Source organism: Dermochelys coriacea, chromosome 14 (assembly GCF_009764565.3).
Source record: "Dermochelys coriacea isolate rDerCor1 chromosome 14, rDerCor1.pri.v4, whole genome shotgun sequence".
Classification (NCBI taxonomy): Eukaryota; Metazoa; Chordata; order Testudines; family Dermochelyidae; genus Dermochelys; species Dermochelys coriacea.
In genome coordinates, this window is record NC_050081.1 from 11,295,874 (window position 1) to 11,316,481 (window position 20,608).

The 20,608-nt window shown below is 42.0% G+C and overlaps 1 protein-coding gene across 5 annotated transcripts in view; it reads right to left on the bottom strand.

Annotated features, from left to right (window-relative positions):
* Positions 1–389: 389 nt before the first annotated feature.
* The window catches only part of TOM1L1 (target of myb1 like 1 membrane trafficking protein), a 35,388-nt gene continuing 15,169 nt past the window's right edge, over positions 390–20,608 (bottom strand). For all 5 annotated transcript variants that reach the window (XM_038372061.2, XM_038372058.1, XM_038372060.1 and 2 more), the window contains 9 exons: positions 15,687–15,820; positions 10,897–10,957; positions 8,697–8,817; positions 7,327–7,423; positions 6,730–6,790; positions 5,388–5,487; positions 4,987–5,068; positions 2,625–2,700; positions 390–735 (listed from right to left, as the gene is read on the bottom strand). In XM_038372061.2, coding sequence (XP_038227989.1) covers positions 2,634–2,700; positions 4,987–5,068; positions 5,388–5,487; positions 6,730–6,790; positions 7,327–7,423; positions 8,697–8,817; positions 10,897–10,957; positions 15,687–15,820 — 723 coding nt within the window. In that variant the 3' untranslated portion in view covers positions 390–735; positions 2,625–2,633. The remainder of the gene's footprint in view (positions 736–2,624; positions 2,701–4,986; positions 5,069–5,387; positions 5,488–6,729; positions 6,791–7,326; positions 7,424–8,696; positions 8,818–10,896; positions 10,958–15,686; positions 15,821–20,608) is intronic.

Genomic DNA, 20,608 nt, shown 5'->3' on the forward strand with positions numbered 1-20,608 from the left:
TCCAGACCTGAAGAAGAGCTCTGTGTAAGCTTGAAAGCTGTTCTCTAGAGCAATTTGGCATGTTGGCCACTGTGGAGGCCCATTCCCACCCACATACCCGTCACACCTTACATTCACACACAGTGGTGTAAGTATTTGTGGGGTGGTGTTACCATAAGGGGTATTGTAGTAGCAGCCGTGTTAGTCTGTATTCGCAAAAAGAAAAGGAGTACTTGTGGCACCTTGGAGACTAACAAATTTATTAGAGCATAAGCTTTCGTGAGCTACAGCTCACTTCATTGGATGCATTTGTATGAATGACAACTGGTAAGAAGTCCAAGTGGTAAGATTTAGTTTTCCACTGAATTTGTTTTTCCTCTGGTTTTGTATGATAAAAGACAGTATAACAGTTGGCGAACTTAATATAATTTAATATTGCTTACATTTTTGAAGTTAAAATAATAAAATTTAACTTTAAACGCACAGATTCAAAAAATCTTAATCTGACTTGCCAGCCACAAAAACCTATTTAACTAAGTTTTATATCACAACTTTCAATTCAGAGCACAATTATGTCTTTCATGAAAGTGCAAATTTTACATTCAGTGTAAATATGGAAGGCACTTTAACCCTGCTAATAAAAGTAGCACTTTATAATGATCAAGGTACTTAAAATAATTTGATGATCAAATAACTTTTCCATATTGCTCTTCTTCCATCATTACAGGTATTTTTCTTTTCTCATAGGATTAAACTCTGAAAAATAAAAACAACACTTAGGAAAATGTTGATTGGTTCATACCCAGTTTTTAAAGAGGGACATTAAAATTAAAAGTGAGGATGTGGTGTGATACAAAGTAAGCAGAGAGGTTTACAAAAACAAAAAAACCCATTTCCTATTCTGATAAGCCCAGAAGAAAGAGTTCAGTCTCCAACTCAGAGCTTTATTAAGACAAAACCCATTAATCAGTTTATTGAACGAAAACTTGTGTAAAATGTAGGGGTGTTTTTTTCTCCTTTGTTTTACAATAGACTCTTCAACCACACAAGTTTTAGAATGAAGTAACATCTGCATTTAAAATATAAAGGCAAAAGGGTTCCATACTGAGTATATTCACACAACCATCGATAGATCTAATATAGGAGGATCCTATACACAGAATTTCTAGGTTTTTGGATGGTGTCACTCACATTAGTTGCCCAACTGACCGCATTAATGCTAAAAAACAGATTGAGTTATGCAGTTCCTGTAGATCAGAGGTGGGCAAACTACGGCCCGCAGGACCCTCCTACCCAGCCCCTGAGCTCCAGGCCCGGGAGGCTAGCCCCTGGCCCCTCCCCTGCTGTTCCCCCTCCACTGCAGCCTCAGCTCACTGCTCTGCCGGCACAATGCTTTGGGCGGCAGGGCTGTGAGCTCTTGCCGGGCAGCGCAGCTGCACAGCTGCAACTTGACCTGGTGCTCTGTGCTGTGCGGTGGCGTGGCTGCTCCAGGCAGGCAGCACGGCTGCCTGCCCTGGTGCTCTGGGTGGCGCGGCTATAGCGCCACCAGCCACCGGTGTTCCAGGCAGTGCGGTAAGGGGGTAGGGAACAGTGGGGGTTGGACAGAAGGCAGGGGTGTTTAGGGTGGGGGTCTGGATAGGAGACAGGGCGATTAGAGGGTGGGAAACGGGAGTTGAATGGGGTCAGGGATGTTCAGGGTGGTGGAGAGGGGGCAGGGGTGTGGATAGAAATCAGAGGGTGGGGAACAGGGGGCTTGAATGGGGGCAGGGGTCCTGGGGGGGCAGTCAGGAAGGAGACGGGGAGTTGGATGGGGCAGCAGGGGGCAGTCAGGGGCAGGGGTTCCAGAAGCGGTCATATAGAAGGGGTGGTTGGATGGGGTCAGGGGTCCCAGAGGGGCAGTCAGGAATGAGAGGAGGGGTTGGATGGGGCAGCGGGGGGCAGTCAGGGGCAGAGAGGTCCACGGGCGGTGTGGAGTGACAAGGAGCGGGTTCAGGGGGTGGATGAGGCAAGAGTCCCGGGGGGGCTGTCAGGGGGCGAGAAGCAGGGCGGGTTGGACAGGAGGTGGGGGCCGGGCCATGACCAGTTGTTTGGGGAGGCACGGCCTTCCCTAACCAGCCCTCCATACAATTTCAGAAACCCGATGTGGCCCTCAGGCCAAAAAGTTTGCCCGCCCCTGCTGTAGATGAATAGTTGTTTAATTTTGTGTGCTACATAAAAAACAAAGCAGTTCAGCATGTTAGTTAATCTTGAAGTAAAGCTTTCCTCTGTAATTGAAGACTGCTTGTGTTCTGCTTCAGTTTGCAGCAGAGTGCATTATTCTGTAGACAATTTTGTTTCAGGCCCCAAAACATACAAAACTGTTCCAGGCCCCAATCCTGCAAATACATACAATAATAGTCCCCTTGAAAGATAAGTGTGTGCAGATATGGGGCCTTACTCAGATTATATAAAAGGTCAGTGATCAGAATTGAAAGCAGATCCAAACATAACACATGGAAGTGGATAACACATAAGACCCCAATGCTTATTTGTTGCTATGATCAAAATAGGAAACAAGACTTTTCCTTGTATTCACTTGTCAGTTATAGAAAGCAGTCTACTGCTGGCATCAGAGAATAATTTTTATGTTCATTAAGAGAGTTCACCTTCCACTCTTAGCAACCCGTATGCTTTTTAACTTCGGGTTTGGAGATATAATCATCAATTTCTTCATAAATAGCTCTGGAAGAAGAAGAGTAGGGTAAATACTAGGTCATGCTCATTTCATTTTATTCAGCAAAAATGTGCCAGTGAAATCCTGCTCAAGTGTGAATATTTCTCTTAAGTGTTTAAAATGACTACTAGACAGCAGTTGAAGTGGCAGGACAGCCAGCGTTCAAAATTCAGCACACTGCTAATTGTGGTGAATTTGTGAAAATACTGCACATCTCCACCTGGGACACTAGGAGACACCACTAAACTTGTTTTCACTCTTGAACGAAATAGGATTTTAGTTCAGGTCTCCAGAAGTAAAATGGCTGGAGAACAAAAAAGTTAAACAAATACATACTGACTTTAATAAATTAAAACTACAAAAGAAGATAGCTCTGAGCTAGTATATACTGTGAGGATATAGCGGGCTACCCTCACTAGGATCAGTATTTGTATGTTCAGCTTTTCACGCCATTGAACAAGAGTTAGCTAGATAATTAGATTATTTTTCAGCACATTATTTTTCCAGTTACCTATTAATAAAACACCCGGTTTATTGCTTAATTAGCTAACCCAGGAATGTTCAAAGAACTGCACAGAATTTAGCCACTGCCATTAATGTCAATCTCCCTCACCTGATGCCTACGTGAATTTGATTAATCTCATACATTTTTAACTGGCAAAAGAAATACATACGATAAAAGTAGGGCTGTCAAGCGACTAAAAAAATTAATCACTATTAATTGTGCTGTTAATAGAATATAATTTATTTAAATATTTTTGGATGTTTTCTACATTTTCAAATATATTGATTTCAATTACAACAAGGAATACAAAGTGTACAGTGCTCACTTTATATTTATTTTTATAACAAACATTTGCACCGTAAAAAGAAACTTCAATTCACCTCATACAAGTACTGAAGTACAATCTCTTTATGATGAAAGTTGAACTTACAAATGTAGAATTATGTAAAAAAGAATAACTGCACTTAACAATGAAACAATGTAAAACTTTAGAGCCTACAAGTCCACTCAGTCCTACTTCTTGTTCAGCCAATCACTCAGACAAACAAGCATTCAGTGTTGGGGGAGGACAGCGAAGGGGGGAAGTAAGCAATAACTTGTGCAGGAGGAGGGTGAGGGAGGGTGTCTTGCTGCTGCTTCTGGACCGGTGGTTTCTGGTACCTGGCTTGCGCCAGGCTCATTTCCGTTTACCGAGCTAGGTGGGCTCTCTTCAGCTGAGTGAGCCCTTGTTTGCAAGGGAGGGTGGATTTTATCTCCAGGACTCGTACTGCAGGGGAGAAGAGGCTGGTGCAGGGAGGCTGAGTTCACCAGACTCATATTCTCTATGGGGTACACCACAGTGAGCAGTCAGCTAGGGGCAATGGAACACGACACGGGGGGCTGGTCTCGGGAGTAAGGGGCCGGCCAGGAACAATAGGGCTCGGGCTGGCTAGGATGCCAATACATCCCGTTTTGGCCCTGTCCCGCTGTCCCTACTTTTTCACCAAACCTGGGCATTTGTCCCAGCTGCAAGGCAGAGCAGAGAGAGGTGGCAGATCAGCTAGAGGCAGCACTGCCCCTGCCTGCTCAACCTCAGCTGGGGGAGGTGCACAGCTGGGGGTGGGGGGGGGAAATCAGCCCCCGAGCTCGGGGGGGGGGGGGAGAGGAGGCAACCCCAACTCCGGGCGGCATGGGACACAGCCCCCGAGCTTTGGGGTGGGGGATCAGCCCCAACCCCAGGTGGCTCGGGGGAGGGGGAGAGGGGTCAGTCCCAGCTGCGGGCCCCACAGGGCTGGGAGGGGGTGACCCCACCATGGGCAGTGCGGAGCTTGAGGGGGGGTGGGCGGAGAGGAAGAGATCAACCTCAGCCGGGGGGCGGATCGGAGCTGGGGGCGCAGCCTGCTGCGGGTGGCATGGGGTGGGCTGGGGGGGGGATCAGCCCCAAGAGGCATGGGGAGGGCAGCTCGGGCGAGCCCTGCAAGCGTAGGGATGGCGGCTCCAGTGAGCCCCTGGCCGTCCTGTTTTTACTTTGAAAATGCCAAGGTGAGAACCACATTACTTCCTCTAGAGCCTCTTCTCTTCCCACCCTCTGGGGGCGGCTTCTGTTACTGTGCCTGACCAGACGGGTTCTCCGGAGCAGCTCAGGCTGCCCTCCTGCCCAGAGGGTCTGGGATTAACGCAGGTAATGGACAGCACTAAATAAAAGATATCACCTCACTCACCTCGTCTCTCTCACCCAATCAATCATTCCATCACACGCTACTAAAAGGCGGTGAGAAACCGCAGATTAGTAATTTTCAAAATTACTCACTCTGTGCTATAGTCTGGTGCTAAAGGATCAAATTCCATTATCTCATAATAATGAGGTGCCCGTGAACTGCTCTTTGATTCGTCTGAAGAGAGGTGGGGGAAAAAGACAAATGAATACATATTTTAAAGTCAGCAAATAACATGCTTGATGAGTGTTTGCCTTGTTTTGCCCCTTGAATTGACATAAGACAACTGATTATCCGCAATACATTTTCACACTCTAAATATTAAACATATGCATACGTCTCAAAGCCATCCAACAGAGCCTTGGACCACGTTAGTTTTTGTTGCTGATTTTTTGTTGTGATCCCTCAGATATACTATGCAAGGTCCCTGTGGGACACTGGGAAAACAGATGCATAATGTGGAGGTTAGGACTGAAGTGTAAAATGACTTTATTACCTGCTGGTGATGCACCTGGTGTTGTCTCATTCAGTGATGAGGCATTAACAGTTTGGAGGTTTACGGTCTGCAAAGGCACTGGGTTTAAAAGAGTAGCAAGCTAAGGAAATCAATCATAATAAAGTTAGAATGTAAGCAGGCAGTGCAAACAAAAAAACTGTTTAAATTTGTATGCTGGTAGACCACCGTTTTATACTGTTTATTTCGTAAGGTGGTAAAAACAGACAAAGTCTACAGATCAGGTCAGCCAGCACAAAACAATCATCTATTGCTGTTCTCCATGTAAAACTGCTAGAGCCAATATTTCTATTACTGTAGTGTACATCTGTATAATTTACTTGTACATATTCTATTCTGATACGTTGAGCCAGAGGCTGTGAAATTTGTACATGGCTGTTCACTTGCTCTTTGACAGTAGGGGTGGAGTGGGTGATGCCAGCCTCCCAAGATTTGCACTGTTTCCAAAGAATACAATGCAAGTTCTTATGTGATTATAGAAAGCCCTTCATAATCTTGGCAAGAATCACTTGAGTAACTTCCTCTCTCCTTATAAACCTGCTTTGCAGCTATGGCTGGTCAGGGTTGATCTTACCTCACCCAGTAGATTCAACCTAGCAGGACATAGCCCTGAACTCCAGGTGCTGCTAGAATATAGATAATAATGCAGCAATCTTTCTTGGACATGGTGAACTCCCCATCCAAAGGGTCTGCTGAAGAACAGATGAGCAACCTCCGCTCTGGCTGTCTTCAGAGTTTGATACAAATCATTTATTTTATTTGGGTTCCCACTCCCTTTGCTTTGATATCCAATCTTCTTTTCCTGCACCATACACATTCCTCATATTAAACTGAGAATGCATCCCTTTATGGGTGGGATATTTTGCCCATGACATACACCATTTATTCTACATTGTGTTTGGCTGGTTGGTTCTTTTCTTAAAGTTCTTTATTTTTTTTTTTAAACTTACAGTGCCTAGATGGTCTGCAAGAGGAAACTTATAGCTGGGTAAACACACTGAATAGTGGCTCTCTCATACAGCAATCTCAATGTGCGGTATACATCCATTATTTAAATACTACTGATACAGTAATGGCTTAGGCAAACTGCAGCGACCCAGCTGGCCACAGCAAGCATCTCACACAGAACCTTTCAGAACAGAATGTGTTGTATCGAGAATGGGAAGTTGCCCTGCAAATTGAGATTGTTGCCTATTGCTTTGGAAAAGTGCTGAGGGATGGATCTTTTACTTCCATCTGGACAGCTAGCAGAACAAGAGGGAGGAGACCTCTGGTTTAACACTTGCCATTGAAGAATGTGATTCTGAGTATCCTTGTTACTCACGTTGCTATAGGTATGACCATCACAGATGCTTTGGCTTGTGCTTTGTGCTTCAGTTGCCAACCTAGGTAACGATTAACACATGGAATGTCACTGAGAAATGAACAGAAGAACATGAACTCATACAATTAGATTTTTTTTTGCTACTGGTTGCCTGTCACCTTGTGCCAGAGCTGAGATCACTAGGGTCTCCAAAAGCTGCCAGGACTGTCTCTGCAAGGTTTGGAACTTGCTCTCCTAGGTCCTATGCTGTCTTAGTTTATTGACCTGTAAGGCATTCTGCAAGGCTCATTTGTTCCTCCCTGATAGTGAAGGTTGGGAGGACAGGTAGGAAATCTTAAATATACTTTTGGCTGCTGGGTTATTAAATGTGTTAATTATTGGTCAAAGGGCATTACAGAAGCAACCTATTTTTAAAAGTGTGGCAGGATGCATCTAGAGCCCAAGCTAGGCATTCCTGGTTTATTGAAGGAGTGTGCAAAGTGTAAGTCATTCCAAACGTTCACAGGCCCTTCCAAAAGTATGTGGCAGAGCAGCAATATAAAGAACAAACATCTCTGAAAACATTATGCTACAGTTTCTTTGTAACGTATTACTTACGAGGGCTGTTGAGTGTTTGCTATAGCGAATAAATCTAGCTGAGGGTAAAGCAAAGGACGATGGATGCTTGGATCTGCAGCACTTGGAGATCTGCAATCTAAAATTCAAGCTGGTATTAAAACGTGCATGACTGTTATTTGGCAAACAAGTAAGTCTTTGCTGGGTTATTATTTATCAACGATTTTTTGGAGGGGTATAAAATTGCAGTGGAGAAGTTGCAGTGTTGTGCAATTGCTTTGAAATATATACTGAAGGTGCAGCTATTCAATTTAGGGATATTATAATTCTGTCTTTAAAGTGGTAAGGAATGTAGAGTTGATTTCAGAAATGCATTGTATTTCTGCCTGACATCTTAAATTGCCTGAGGGAAAAAAATGAGTGGCATTATGCATATTAGGAAACATATTTTAAAACCAGAGGCCCGCCCGTTTCTTATTCTAGTAGGATAACAATACATTTACTCTGAGTTCTTACCTCTCCCAACATGAGTAAAATGTTGCAGATTTGAAGGGGCTCCCTGAAAATATGGAGGAAGTTCAGAAAGGATAAATGTGCCTTTCCCTTCTGAATCTACAGAACAAGCAACTTGTGCCAGCAAGAGCTGTTATGTAGGTGCATGGTTACACGGACGTTCTTGGGCACGGATGACAGAGATTGCTTCCTTGTAAATTATTAATGATCCTCCATTTAATAATGGAGGAGGCAGATTATTTCAAAACACAACCTCTCACTTCAACAGATTTTTGTACAAAGTACCTTAGGTATACAATAGTAAATCAGCTCTACTTTCCCTTAAAGGTTCAAATCAGAACTCTCTCATTTTCATTTGGATACACATTTGTCTCTGGCAAGGAATTTCTTGTTCTGGCCACAGTGGTTCTTTGTTTTAGGAAAGACCACAACAAAGGAATAACACCACTCATATCGATTGTGAGCCATCCCAAAACTACATTCAGGAGATGTACACAAAAAACCTCATCTTTATACGGTTTGTTTCGGTAGTTCATTTATCCAACATCAGATGTACACACCTGCAAAAGTGTATTGTGTTTGGGCCAGTGTTCTGTTGATACTGTGCACATTCATGAACTCTCTCATCATGGCCTACATTTTGTTTCCTCTCACATGTATTTGAAATTCATCTAAGGAAACATGCTTGAATCATAGCAGCAGCAGGGCATGGCAGCAACAAGCAACTCTTACTTTCAGAAATGTCTTCATTAGTTTTGCAGCCCTCTATCCCACATCCATGTGATGTGAATGCCAGCATAGTTTCGTTTCCATCTGCATAGGCTCCAGCTTCACAAGGTTAGAAATATTTTGTACCAAACTTCCTAATGTTTCAGAGAAAACACAAATATTTTACTCACTTAATTCTGAAAACTGAGGAGTCTCGGAGCCAGTTCCCCCCAATGCTGACACAGGAATTGAAGAACTTGAATTGAAGACAAGTAGATCACATGAAGGAGCAGATGGTTGTTTGCTATAGATCTAAGAAGAAAAAGAGTTAAAAAGTAAACTTAAGTTGCTATTTTCACTTAATACAAAAATTTGAAATCAGAATCTGAATATTATTGAGGAAAGGTGACCAGTAGAGCTGGTCGGGAATTTTTCTATGATTTTTTTTTTTAAATGCCAGTTTATCAAAACCAGAACTGTTTGCAGGAACAAGTTGGATTTCAATTTCCCCTTTTAAAAATTTTTGAAAAGAAAAGTTCTGAAGTTGTTAAAACATCCCACTTTGACATTTTCAAAATTAAAAAGTGGCTCAAAATGTTTTTTTCAGAATTAAAATTATAGTATTTTTTTTAAATTGAAATGAAATGTTTCGATTGACCCAATCCATTTTTTTTTTCAAAATTTTCATTTCATGGTTTATTTGTTTTTTGTTTTGTTTTTGTTTTTGTTTTTTTTTTACTTTTTGACTTTATATCCTGATTCAGGACAGAAAAATGTTTAAAAAAAATCTCAATTTTCTGCAGGACAGGAAAAATGTTTCCTACTCAGGTCTAGTGATCATAGAATCATAGTCATCTAGTCCAGTCCCCTGAACTCATGGTGGGACTAAGTATTATTGAGACCATCCCTGACAGGTGTTCGTCTGACCTGCTCTTAAAAAATCGCCAATGATGGAGATTCCACAACCTCCCTAGGCAATTTATTCCCCTAATGTCCAACCTAAATCTGCCTTGCTGCAATTTAAGCCCATGTGTGTCTTAATAGAGTTAAGAATGAAATCAGAAGAGAATTAACCATATCACATTTAATATAAAAGTGTTTTGTTAGCACTAGTTAATACAAATTTATTTTAAACTTGGGGACTTGTGAATGAGCTACAAGATCTGCAAACTGAATCATTTTCGACTATTAAGCCATCCAACAGTCAGAAACTACAAATGAACTATCTGGCTACAAATGGAAGCCAGTAATAGTAGTGTTTCATCGAAAAACCCAGATTGATTACTACTTTCCTGTAATAACTATGGACTATATTTCAATCACAATGTAATCAGCTTGATGCAGGATGCAAAGGAAACTGAGTTAATTTTGGTTTTATACAAGGTGAAATGTGTGTATCACTATTAGGGCCAGCATGGTTAATAAAATAGGAGCAGTGATGAGAGAAAAGTCGCCTTTAAAAATTCATTTTCCAGCTTCATAAATGCCCCTAGAGACAATAAGTGAAAAATAAGACTATAGATGAAAAGAAACAAATCTCTTCACATCATGTAAGAGATTAGAACTGAATCTAGTACGCAGCAATAGAGGTAATAACACTGCATTTTAATAGATTTTCTCTCTTTTACAGTTGTCCTTTCCTATTCTCCCTGTTATATTTGAAGGTAATTTGATACTTGTGCTACAAAATGAGATTCTGTAAGTGGGACTCTTGCAAATTAATAGAGCAACATTGTCCTCTGTTGGAGACAGAATATTGAATCCAACAGAGGTAGCAAGCAAATATAGATTCATAGATTCATAGATATTAAGGTCAGAAGGGACCATTATGATCATCTAGTCTGACCTCCTGCACAACGCAGGCCACAGAATCTCACCCACCCACTCCTGGCAAAAAACCTCTCACCTATGTCTGAGTTATTGAAGTCCTCAAATCGTGGTTTAAAGACTTCAAAGAGCAGAGAATCTTCCAGCAAGTGACCTGTGCCCCATGCTACAGAGGAAGGTGAAAAACCTCCAGGGCCTCTTCCAATCTGCCCTGGAGGAAAATTCCTTCCCGACCCCAAATATGGCGATCAGCTAAACCCTGAGCATATGGGCAAGATTCACCAGCCAGATACCCAGGAAAGAATTTTCTGTAGTAACTCAGATCCCACCCCATCTAACATCACATCACAGGCCAGGCCATTGGGCCTATTTACCATGAATATTTAAAGATCAATTAATTACCAAAATCATGTTATCCCATCATACCATCTCCTCCATAAAACTAAATTCCTTAGGTCACAAAAAGCACATTTGTTGCAACAAATAAGAGGAAAAGCGCTGGTTTATAAAATCTTAGCCAGATTCTTATCCTGAAGTTGATGGGGTTTGTGCTTAACTACTCACCTCTGCTTGCTCACACTGGAGTCTCTGATTCTCCAAGAAACGTACTCTGTTTCGAGAAAACCTGTTGGAAATGATACATTGTCAATAATTTAGTCTTAAACATCCCAGGTGTATGTATCACTCAAAAAGAAAGTGTCATACATAAGAATCCAGCAGTTACTTCCAAGGTCTGATCCTACAAAAGGATCTAGAAAAGTATATAACAAGCCCCAGCCAAATGCACATACAGACTCCAATGTCCTCAGTAGGAATATTAGAACCAGAACCACAGCTCTGTGTCACTTGACATAAGGGAGAACTACTATGGTTGAGTTATCAAAACCACTAGAGCCAAGGTTACATGCAGCTGGCCAGTAGACTACACACACAGAGACCTTTGTCCTTCACTTCACTGGGACTCTGCACAGAATCTTCGTTGATAATCAGATACAGGAAATGCAACGTGACTTGCCTTAAAGCAGTCATACTGCTACTCAAATGTATGTAAACAGCTGCAACTAGTTAAAACATACCTATATAATTTTTAGCATCTCATATACCTGTATATTCAAGGGCATACTGAGGATTTCCTATAGTAAACAATAAATCCTTATGTAACAAATATTAACCAAGCCAATAGAAACAACTGCAAATAACACGTATAGCAGCTTTGAGGTACAATGCAACTGCAACCAGAAATGACAGTTAAATAAGTATACAGTACTACTGCATGAGAATGCTAAAAAACAGTCTTTGACCAATTTCACACTCCCATGAGCAATTATTTGCCCTTTCAATCAACGGGTGAACCGTTTCACTTGGGATTTGTTGAGGCATACCCACAAGCTATTATTCATAATTCAGGGGGAAGTTTCAGCTTTCCAAAAAAAAAGTTAATCATCAGTATTAAGAAGATTCTAGGTCAACATTTGGATAAAGTGGATTTACAGAAACCAAAAGGGAAACTCATTTGTATTTTACTTACATGACAAATTTCCTTAGGCAAGAAGTGAAATACCCTCTTTAAAGAGTGAATTGTAAAACATAACCCGCAGCTGTAAACACTAGACTTATGAATCAACTGAATAAAATATTGTGAAGAATAGCATGGAAGTTTGTGAGAAAGACACTGGGAAGATACAATGACAGTTTGGCTGAAGCGTTTGGAAGAGGTTTGAGGGTAAAATAAAACAAAGAAGGAAGGATGGGACAAGATTATCGTTGTTTACTGCATACCTACTGGTTCCACTCGTTAGAGCATCTGCATGACAGAGATAAGACATTTGTGCAAAAACTAAACACAAGTTATACACACTGAAGCATTTTCAAAAGTGATAACGCTCTCTGAAGGCTGGTTGTCTTGTGGGAAGGAGAGACAAGGCTTGCAATGTAATTGGTAAGTTGTTGCTTCTAATGTGGTCATTCTTTACTTCATAAGCCATAGTAACTAAGATGTTGCCAGAGCAGTGGTCAGTGCAAAATATAGCCTTCTGGCAACTCAGTAACCTTCAAGATGCCACTAATGCAACATTTGGTCTTTTAAAATTGCAAAGCTTTCTGTTCACAATACCTCATGGATAGGCCTAAAAGGAAACATACTAGGGATATGTATTAACTATGCAGCTGGGTAATACACAACAGAATATTTGTTTCAACTGAGCCAGGTCCCATGCTACAGCTGAAGGGATGCTGTAATTGCTCAGTGTAGAAATCACCATGTTTTTCCAAGTCAGTAAATCCACAGTGAAGCAGAGACAAGTCTGCTCTGGCCTCTGGGATGGTGTTCTGCAGTGCTGTTATTTAGAAGTGGGTGTATTGAACAAGCCTGGAATCCTTTAATCTTTAAGTTAAATTACACAGGGATAAAAACATCTGAATCTGTCTGTGCCTTTTCTACACCGCAACTTCCATCAGGGCTACCACTGATGGAGTTGCACCCAATGCGAATTACAGATCTGAAAACTCCTACTGTAGACAATGTTGACCGGGAGTACCAACTCCTCCCAATCATGAGAGATCCCACAGCATTCTTTGCGACAGCAGGAGTCTTAAACCTGAGGCCCTGACTAAAGGCCATTATAACAATGGGCCAAGGAGGGAGAGGAATATCTTTTATTGGAACCAACTTCTGTTGGTGTGAGAGACAAAGCTTTTGGAGCTTACATAGAGCTCTTCTGTGGTCTGGGAAATTAACTCAGTGACACTAGTTTCTGGAGCTGTAAACATGGGGACAATGATATTTACAGATTCACCTCACAGGTATTTCAGGTGGATTAATTAATGTCACCCATCTCTGCAGAATGCTTTGATCCTTTGATGAAAAAACACTGTATAAAAAAAGCAAGCTATTATGTAGTCTGAAAAATGTTTTGGCATTCTTCTGGATAGACTCAGTTAATGATAAAAATAATAACAACAACACACAATAATAATAATAGTAATCCAAATTAGAACCAGAAAAATCAAGAAATTTTGAAATATTAACTGTAAGTGCAAACCACATGATTCTCATTAACTTCTATGTTATTATTTTGTAAATATATATTATGATGATAATTATTTTTATAGATGTAGAGCCTGGGAATGCCAATCATGGACCCACTGTGCTAGGGGCTGTATAAACACAGAACCAAACATATTCATGGCACTTTAATGAGAGTCCCAAAGCCAAAATTGTAAGCCAGACTGAGCCATTAAAGATTAATGTAACCAGAATGGGTTCTTATTTTGTCTTTAACCCACTCTTTCCTCCCAAAAACAAAGTCCATCTATTTTACTTATTAATAGCTTTGTTTCATCATACCCATTGCTGACTGTCTATATGTTGTCATCCCTGCTACAACCAAAAGCTCACTGTGCAAATTCTCGGAGGTCAGGGTTATTTTCCAGAGAGAACACGTTTTATTTGGATTTTCCTAAGATCCACTACAGGGAAAGAACAGCGGAACCTGCACTGATTTAATAGCATCTACTGCAGCTTATAAGAGCCTCTCAGTTCATTCTGTTAGCAGCTTCAGAGTTTCCACAAAAATTGCTCCTGTATCAGAAAGTCACACAATGGAAAAACAATCTTGTGAAATATGCCTGGAGCGCACATTCCAAGTGTAACAGCACTAAGCGTTGTGGCGTGAAAAGGTTAATCAAAGTTCTTCTGGAATAAACTGGAACTGACAGAACGCAAACAAGCAAGAGGCATTAATTGGAGCTTTCCTCTCCTCCCTTACCCCACTCTGTTCCTCTTCCCTTTCCTGGTCATTGTAACTCCTCTTTATTCTACTCTCCTTCTCTCAGGTCACCCCACTGTCCTCTAATACGCTCCCCCTTTACCAGTCCTTCAGCAGTGAGTCACTGAACGGAGTCAGTGGCAAGAAAACCTGTCTCCAAGGCCTGCCAGAAACATGTGGTATCCTGTGAAGTGTTAAAAATGTGAGAAGTTGGTCTTCTTGATGACAATCTACTGATGGGCCATCATAGCTGATGGATGAAGAAGAGTGTGGTCCCATCAGTGCACTCCATTCTGCCTAGCCCAAAGATCAAAGAGTTCAGTGCTCCTAGAAAGGATTAATTTTCCCTATGTGGGAAGCACAAGTCTTCAATTTATTCCCCAACCCACATGGTGCTGTAGAATGGTTTTTAGAACACGGTCATCTCACCTCTGGTTAGGAAAGCCTTCCATTCACAGCTAAGGCTAATCATGATATACCAGGATGATCTCTGTTATTTGTTGCTTGGGAAATGCTGAAATTCTGGTATCGTGTAAGCTCTAATTAAGCTATTAATGAAATCAATAAGTAAATAAATGCAGATGTCATCACCACAAGCATTCAGGATTTCCTTGTGTGAAATAATAAATATTTGTGCCTGCAGTGGGGGTAGAAACACTTGTTTGCCGCATGTGATCCTTTTAAGGAAGCAGGAACTCCACCCTTTGGCTGATGCCTGCAGTAAAATTGTCTGTCTTCTCTGGGAGCATGTGCATGCTGCAGTTAAGCTCAGCATGTGGGTAGCTAAAGGAACAAAGAGGGCTCATAATTGACTGAAGCCAAATCCACTGTATCCGAGTTCCATGCTAATGGAAGGACTCAGGCCTGTTTCTTTCCTCATGCTTTATTATTTCCAGCTACACTAGTACTTTGGTTTACCCTGCAAGCTGGTATTCTAGGGACACGTCTACAAATTTTAACCTGTCTGCTGCTTCTCAAGTGCATGGAGAGACAAGATCAGCAGATAAATATAAGCACAGCACAAAGAGGAACATGCTGTTCCTTTCTTGTTGATGGAGGATGAAATTCATCTCTCTGGAGACAGCCAGCACCAGTCATATGGACCATTTAAGCCCCTTATAGCTCAAGTGGCACCTAATGGCCCACATGCCTCATGTTAGTCCTCTGCAGAAGGGTGAATTTCACCCTGAAAGAGCAGATTAAACTGCAACAGACATAACAATTTCCTGCAATTTCCTGGACAAACCTGAATTAAGTTAAACCTGATTGAATTAAGTTTAAGTTTCTTAGGAGTTTGCTGGGGAATTCACAGGGCAGGCAGGGAACTGTGCAGCCTGGCAACACTCTGGATAGGAGGGAGAGAGACATGCATCTCCATCCAAGGGAGGTAATCACTGGGGAGCTGGATGCCTGAGAGTGGGTGCCCTTGCTGGACCTTGGAGGGGGAATACAGGTGCAGCTTCCCTGCACTATGACTTAAACATCATACCAGATGTTTTTTCAACAGATTTGGTTGGCCCACTCAGGAGAACCTGTTACTAAGACCAAACAGGAAAAGACAGGTTCTGGTTTTACTAATATATTTACCTTTCATGTCCCAGGAGGACGTTGTTCAGATCTTCATTCACTCGTATTAATTCAGCTATCACATCTTCATTCTGCACTGCCACCAGCAGTTCCACGATCCTCTCCTGCATCACCCGACATATCTTGTACAGTTTCTTTTCAGGAAAAAAAACAAAACCAACATCGTGGTTTCTCACATTTGTCAGTTTGGGATGAGAATTATACAACTTTTGGGTGCTGGAGACACAAGGATAATGCACTGTCTAATTCACATGATGACATACAGTTTAAAGGGTGAGCCTCAAATCCCTTATATTTGATTCCCAAGTCCCTTTCTGGCAAACTTCCTACAAAATGCAGCTGATAATTGCTCTCGCCATGACCAGCACTCCTACCCCAACTCATAACCCAGCCTGATTTCTGGAAAGTCATCCTCCTCCATAAAGAGAAAGGTGACTCACTTTATTTTAACTGGAGGTTCCTCGAGAGCTGTGGTCTCTATTCATGTTCCACTGTGCGTATGGATGGGTTCTACATGCCTGGAATTTCAAAAGCTGTGTCCGTTAGCCTGCACATATGCCCTGGCTTACTCGTGCCTCCGACTGAGGAGATAAAGGGTGGGGTGGACCAACCGCCTTTCCAGTTCCTTCTTCACTGCAAATCAGAGAAGATCTGAAGTGGAGTGGAAGGAGGGCAAGATAGTAGAATACAGATAGGGACCATGCATCTCGAAGAACCTCCAGTTACTATAAGGCAAGTAACTTTCTCTTCTTTTTCAAGTGCTAGTCCCCATGTGTTTCCAAAGGGGGTGATTTGACAAGCAGTACTTAAATAGGAGGAGGGTGTGAGGTCGTAGATGGCAGAGCTATATGAAGGACTGCTATTCCAAAAGATGCAGCAGTAGAGTCCTGTACCAGTGCAGAATGTCTCACAAACACGTGGACTGAGCTCTGCGTAGCTGTCTCACAAATATCAAGAAGAGGCACCACTCGAAGCAGTACTGTAGACGTTGCTTGCTCTCTTGTGGAAAGAGAAGATTAGACAGCTGATAGCAGAGCAAAACACAGCCCCAGATCCATTTTGAGATTCTTTCAGAGGCTATAACCAAATCCCTTCCAATATGGCGACAAATAGTCTACAGGATTTCCTGACTGTTTTCATTCTCTGCAAGTAAAAGGCTGCGGCTCATCAAATGTCAAGAGAACGGAACCTCCTTTCTTCTGAGGATGGGTGAGGATTTGGGAAGATGAACAGGTCCCTGGTGGGGCAGGCCCCATAGAGCAAAAATATTGTTTACCAAAGCGTCGTGAAGCTCCCATCGTGATTGACCACAAAGTGGCTGCTGAGAGAGCCTGTTAGCACATTCTGGTTTCCTGGGATGGATACTGCCGACAGGGTAATCTGATTGCTGACGCACCAGTTCTACAGACTCAACGTTTCTGTACACAGAGGGTTGGATTTCACTTCTCCCTATTTGTTATGGAAAAGGCAACTGTGATGTTGTCTGACATAATGAAGGCACAGTGATCTTGAGTGAACAGGAGAAGGGTTTCACAAGCCCTTTGAACTGCTCGTGGCTCTTGATGTGCATCCTGGACACTTGAGATGTCCAGGTGCTCTGTACTGTATGGTTGTCCATGTGAGGTCCTCAGCCTAACAGGGATGCATTGGCAGTTATCATTCTGTCTGTGCAGAGGCAAGAAAGGAAACGCAGATGCAAACCTGATGACTGATAAGAGCAGATTTTTGGGGGGAAGGGGCATTTACTGGACTTCATATTGGACCTGATCCAAAGCCCATGAAAATCAATAGGGCTCTTTCCATGGACTTTCAATGGATATTGGATCAGGCTCATTATAAGGAAGAGAGAAAATCATAGCTTGGAGTACAGATGGGTCTATGACACAAAACCAAGGCCTGGCTTCCTCAGTCTGATGGGGACTGTGAATCAAGTCTCCGAATCAAATCTGTCTCAATTCTATAGGTAATACAAACCCATCAGGATTGTTTGGTATAAAATTCACAATTTCACGGAGTGGAATTCTGCTTTAGTAGCAATTAGAACTAGAACTACCAGCTATTTAGTTTCACAGAGTTTTGCATTCCTCTTCCCCATTGATTTCCCTTTGATAGCAGGTTCAAAGAAACGGCTATTCTTGCATCAAGAATTGAACTGCCCCTTCTCCTGCCTCCAGGTTTTCCATGATTTACTTGCAAATGATGACTCTGATTAAGAAGGGGGGTGTGTGTGGAGGGAGAGGGGGCTATTCTCTCCATTTTCATTTAGAAATTATCTGGGCTTTGTTGTAAAACTGGCCAATTTTTGCTCCAAAAGTGTGTATAGCCAAGAACATTTCTCAGGGTGAAATTCACCTCTGTTCACAATTGCAGCACAAGGACTATGCAATACCATAAGTCCTAATCAAGTCCTGAAAACTGAGCTCTAATCAATGTATAGGGTCTCTGCCTGCCCTCAGCCCAGAGGTGATTTTCGACCTGCTAACACAGGGAAATTCTACAAAAATTTAGACACAGCCCTTTTTATTTCTGATCTCAATCACAAATTTGCCAGATTTTGCTGAGGAAAAGATGCATGCATCCTTGACACCTTGAAATTAGAGTTGTTTATTATGCATTCCAAGAGCCAGATCATCGGCTGGTATAAAACCAGTGATGTCTATAAAACTGTGATAGTTTACCTCAGCTGAGGAATTACCCTCACATTGCAGTGTCCCCACGAGAGGTCTGGATCTAGTAGCTTTGCTTGTTCCCTACTCTTACTGGCTGTCAGAGTTGATACAAGAACTTGAACTGCTCTGTTAACTACTACTATTACTGATTTCAGCCAGTTTAATATTTTGGGGATTATTGTTTTCAGGTGTCTTAGGTCTTGTCTACAATGGGGTTTTTAGCCACAGATGCATCTATGTAAGAGCAAACCCGGAGTGGAGATATGCCACGCCAGTGTAAGCATGACTTGCATTGCTGTACTTTGCCCATTATTAAGTTTCAGTTAATCTGACTAGCCTGGATCTCTGGTGACACATGGTTCAAAAAAAAAAATTCTCCAGTCCTTTTAAGTCCTAAAACATGCAACTCTTTCCACAAAGGATTCTGATCTGCACCAATTCCAGTGAAACTCTTACTGTAGAAGGACACAGTCCTTTGAACTGAGTGACCTAGACTGAGATGCAAAGAAAAGAACATATTTCATTCTTGTAAAAGCAACTTGCATTTGTTTCTCTAGGTATTTGTGCTGTGATAAGGATCTCAGGGTGTTGCAGGAAGGAACAGAAAACACAGTCATAAAACACATATAAAAGGAATGAGTTTCTACTCACTTCTTCATGAATGGTGAAATTCACTCCCTGCCCCAAACCGGCCAATAATTTAACTATTTGGGTGCCAGCAGGCAGATCTGCTTGCATTTTCTCAGACTTTGTGATGGCATTCTTCCTTTTATAAAATGTACTTCCAAAACCCTTCCAGAAATTGATTTAAAATAGGCAGACATATTCTAATAATCCTTTGCAGGGGTCTTTGCCCAAGTTTCTCAAAGAACTAATTAAATTAGACACCGTGGCCTCGATCATGGGCGCCGGCCAAACAGTGCTAAGTGGATGCAGTTCAAGAGGAGGATTCTGTGAAGAGGTCACCTTTGTGCTTACTGGATCCTGGAGCCAATCCAATGCTCACCCATCTGCATCTGGCCTTGAATGTCCATTGTAGCAGCTAGGGAGCAACAGGGCACGGGCATGTCCTGACCTTACCCTCTTTCCCCACAGTAACATGTATCACACCAGGGGGTCAGGAAGGGAGCTGCCAGTTCTATGCCACGCAAGGATTCCCCTGCATCGAGGAAATCTTCCATTGGCTGGTTAAACAAGCAGGAAGGCTTCTTTGCACCTTTAGAGCAGCAGAACTAAAGGTATGTCTACACGGCAAGCAGAAACCCAAAGCAGTGAGTCTCAGAGCCTAGGTCTATGGTCTTCAGAGCCTAGGCTTCAGAGCCCAAGCTCCAGTACCAGCCCAAATATCTACACAGCTATTTCTAGCATTGTAGGACAAGCCCAGATCTGTAAGCCTGGGCTCTGTGACGTGGATTTCTGCTTGGCTTGTAGCTGTACCCCAAGTGTCTAGCCAACATTCCTGTGAGGCTGGGATATTGTCATATCCATTCTGCAGCTAGGTAAACTGAAGCACAAAGAGAGGTCATATTACTTGTTCAAGGTCACATGGTGAAACAGGAAAAGAATCCAGAAGGCCTGACTCTCATTGCCTTGCATCCCTAGACCCCTCTCCACCCTTGCTAAGATCCCCAGTGCAGATTGCTTCTCCCATGTACAATTAGTGTGGGACTCAAGGCCTAAACCATTGTTGATACAGTTTTGTAGTCCTCATACTTTTGTAGGCTATCCAACTTTCTTTCCGTTTGCTTTGTTTCCCCTTAAAATGAGTGAAGAACTTAGCTCCAGATCCCTGGTGTTTATTAGACTAAGCCAACCCCTTTGCACTGTTTTTAAATAAGTTTTTTTTCCAATATATTTATGTTAGCTGGGGGAGAAAATTAACTTGAAGAACATGAAAGTTAAGATAATTTTTAAATGAGTCTTATTTACTGGGTAGAGTCCTCTGCTTCTTTGCAGTCATAATTACTGTGTACAATCAATGTACACTAAGAACATTTTAAAATGCATACCAAGGGAATTTTTAAACCCTTCCTCATTTCAGAGAAGCTATTAAGTCTATTGTGTATAGCAAATATTTAGGCAGAGAACCTTTATTAAAAAAAAAAGGCATGTTATTTACCAGAGAGCTTTGTAACGGCTTCTCTTGCAACTCGAACCTTGAAAAATCCACAATCTATTGTGCTGAGGACTGATTTAATCACTATTTAATTGTGACTTTTTAAAAATCATATTGTTTTAGTGTTTGACTGTAGC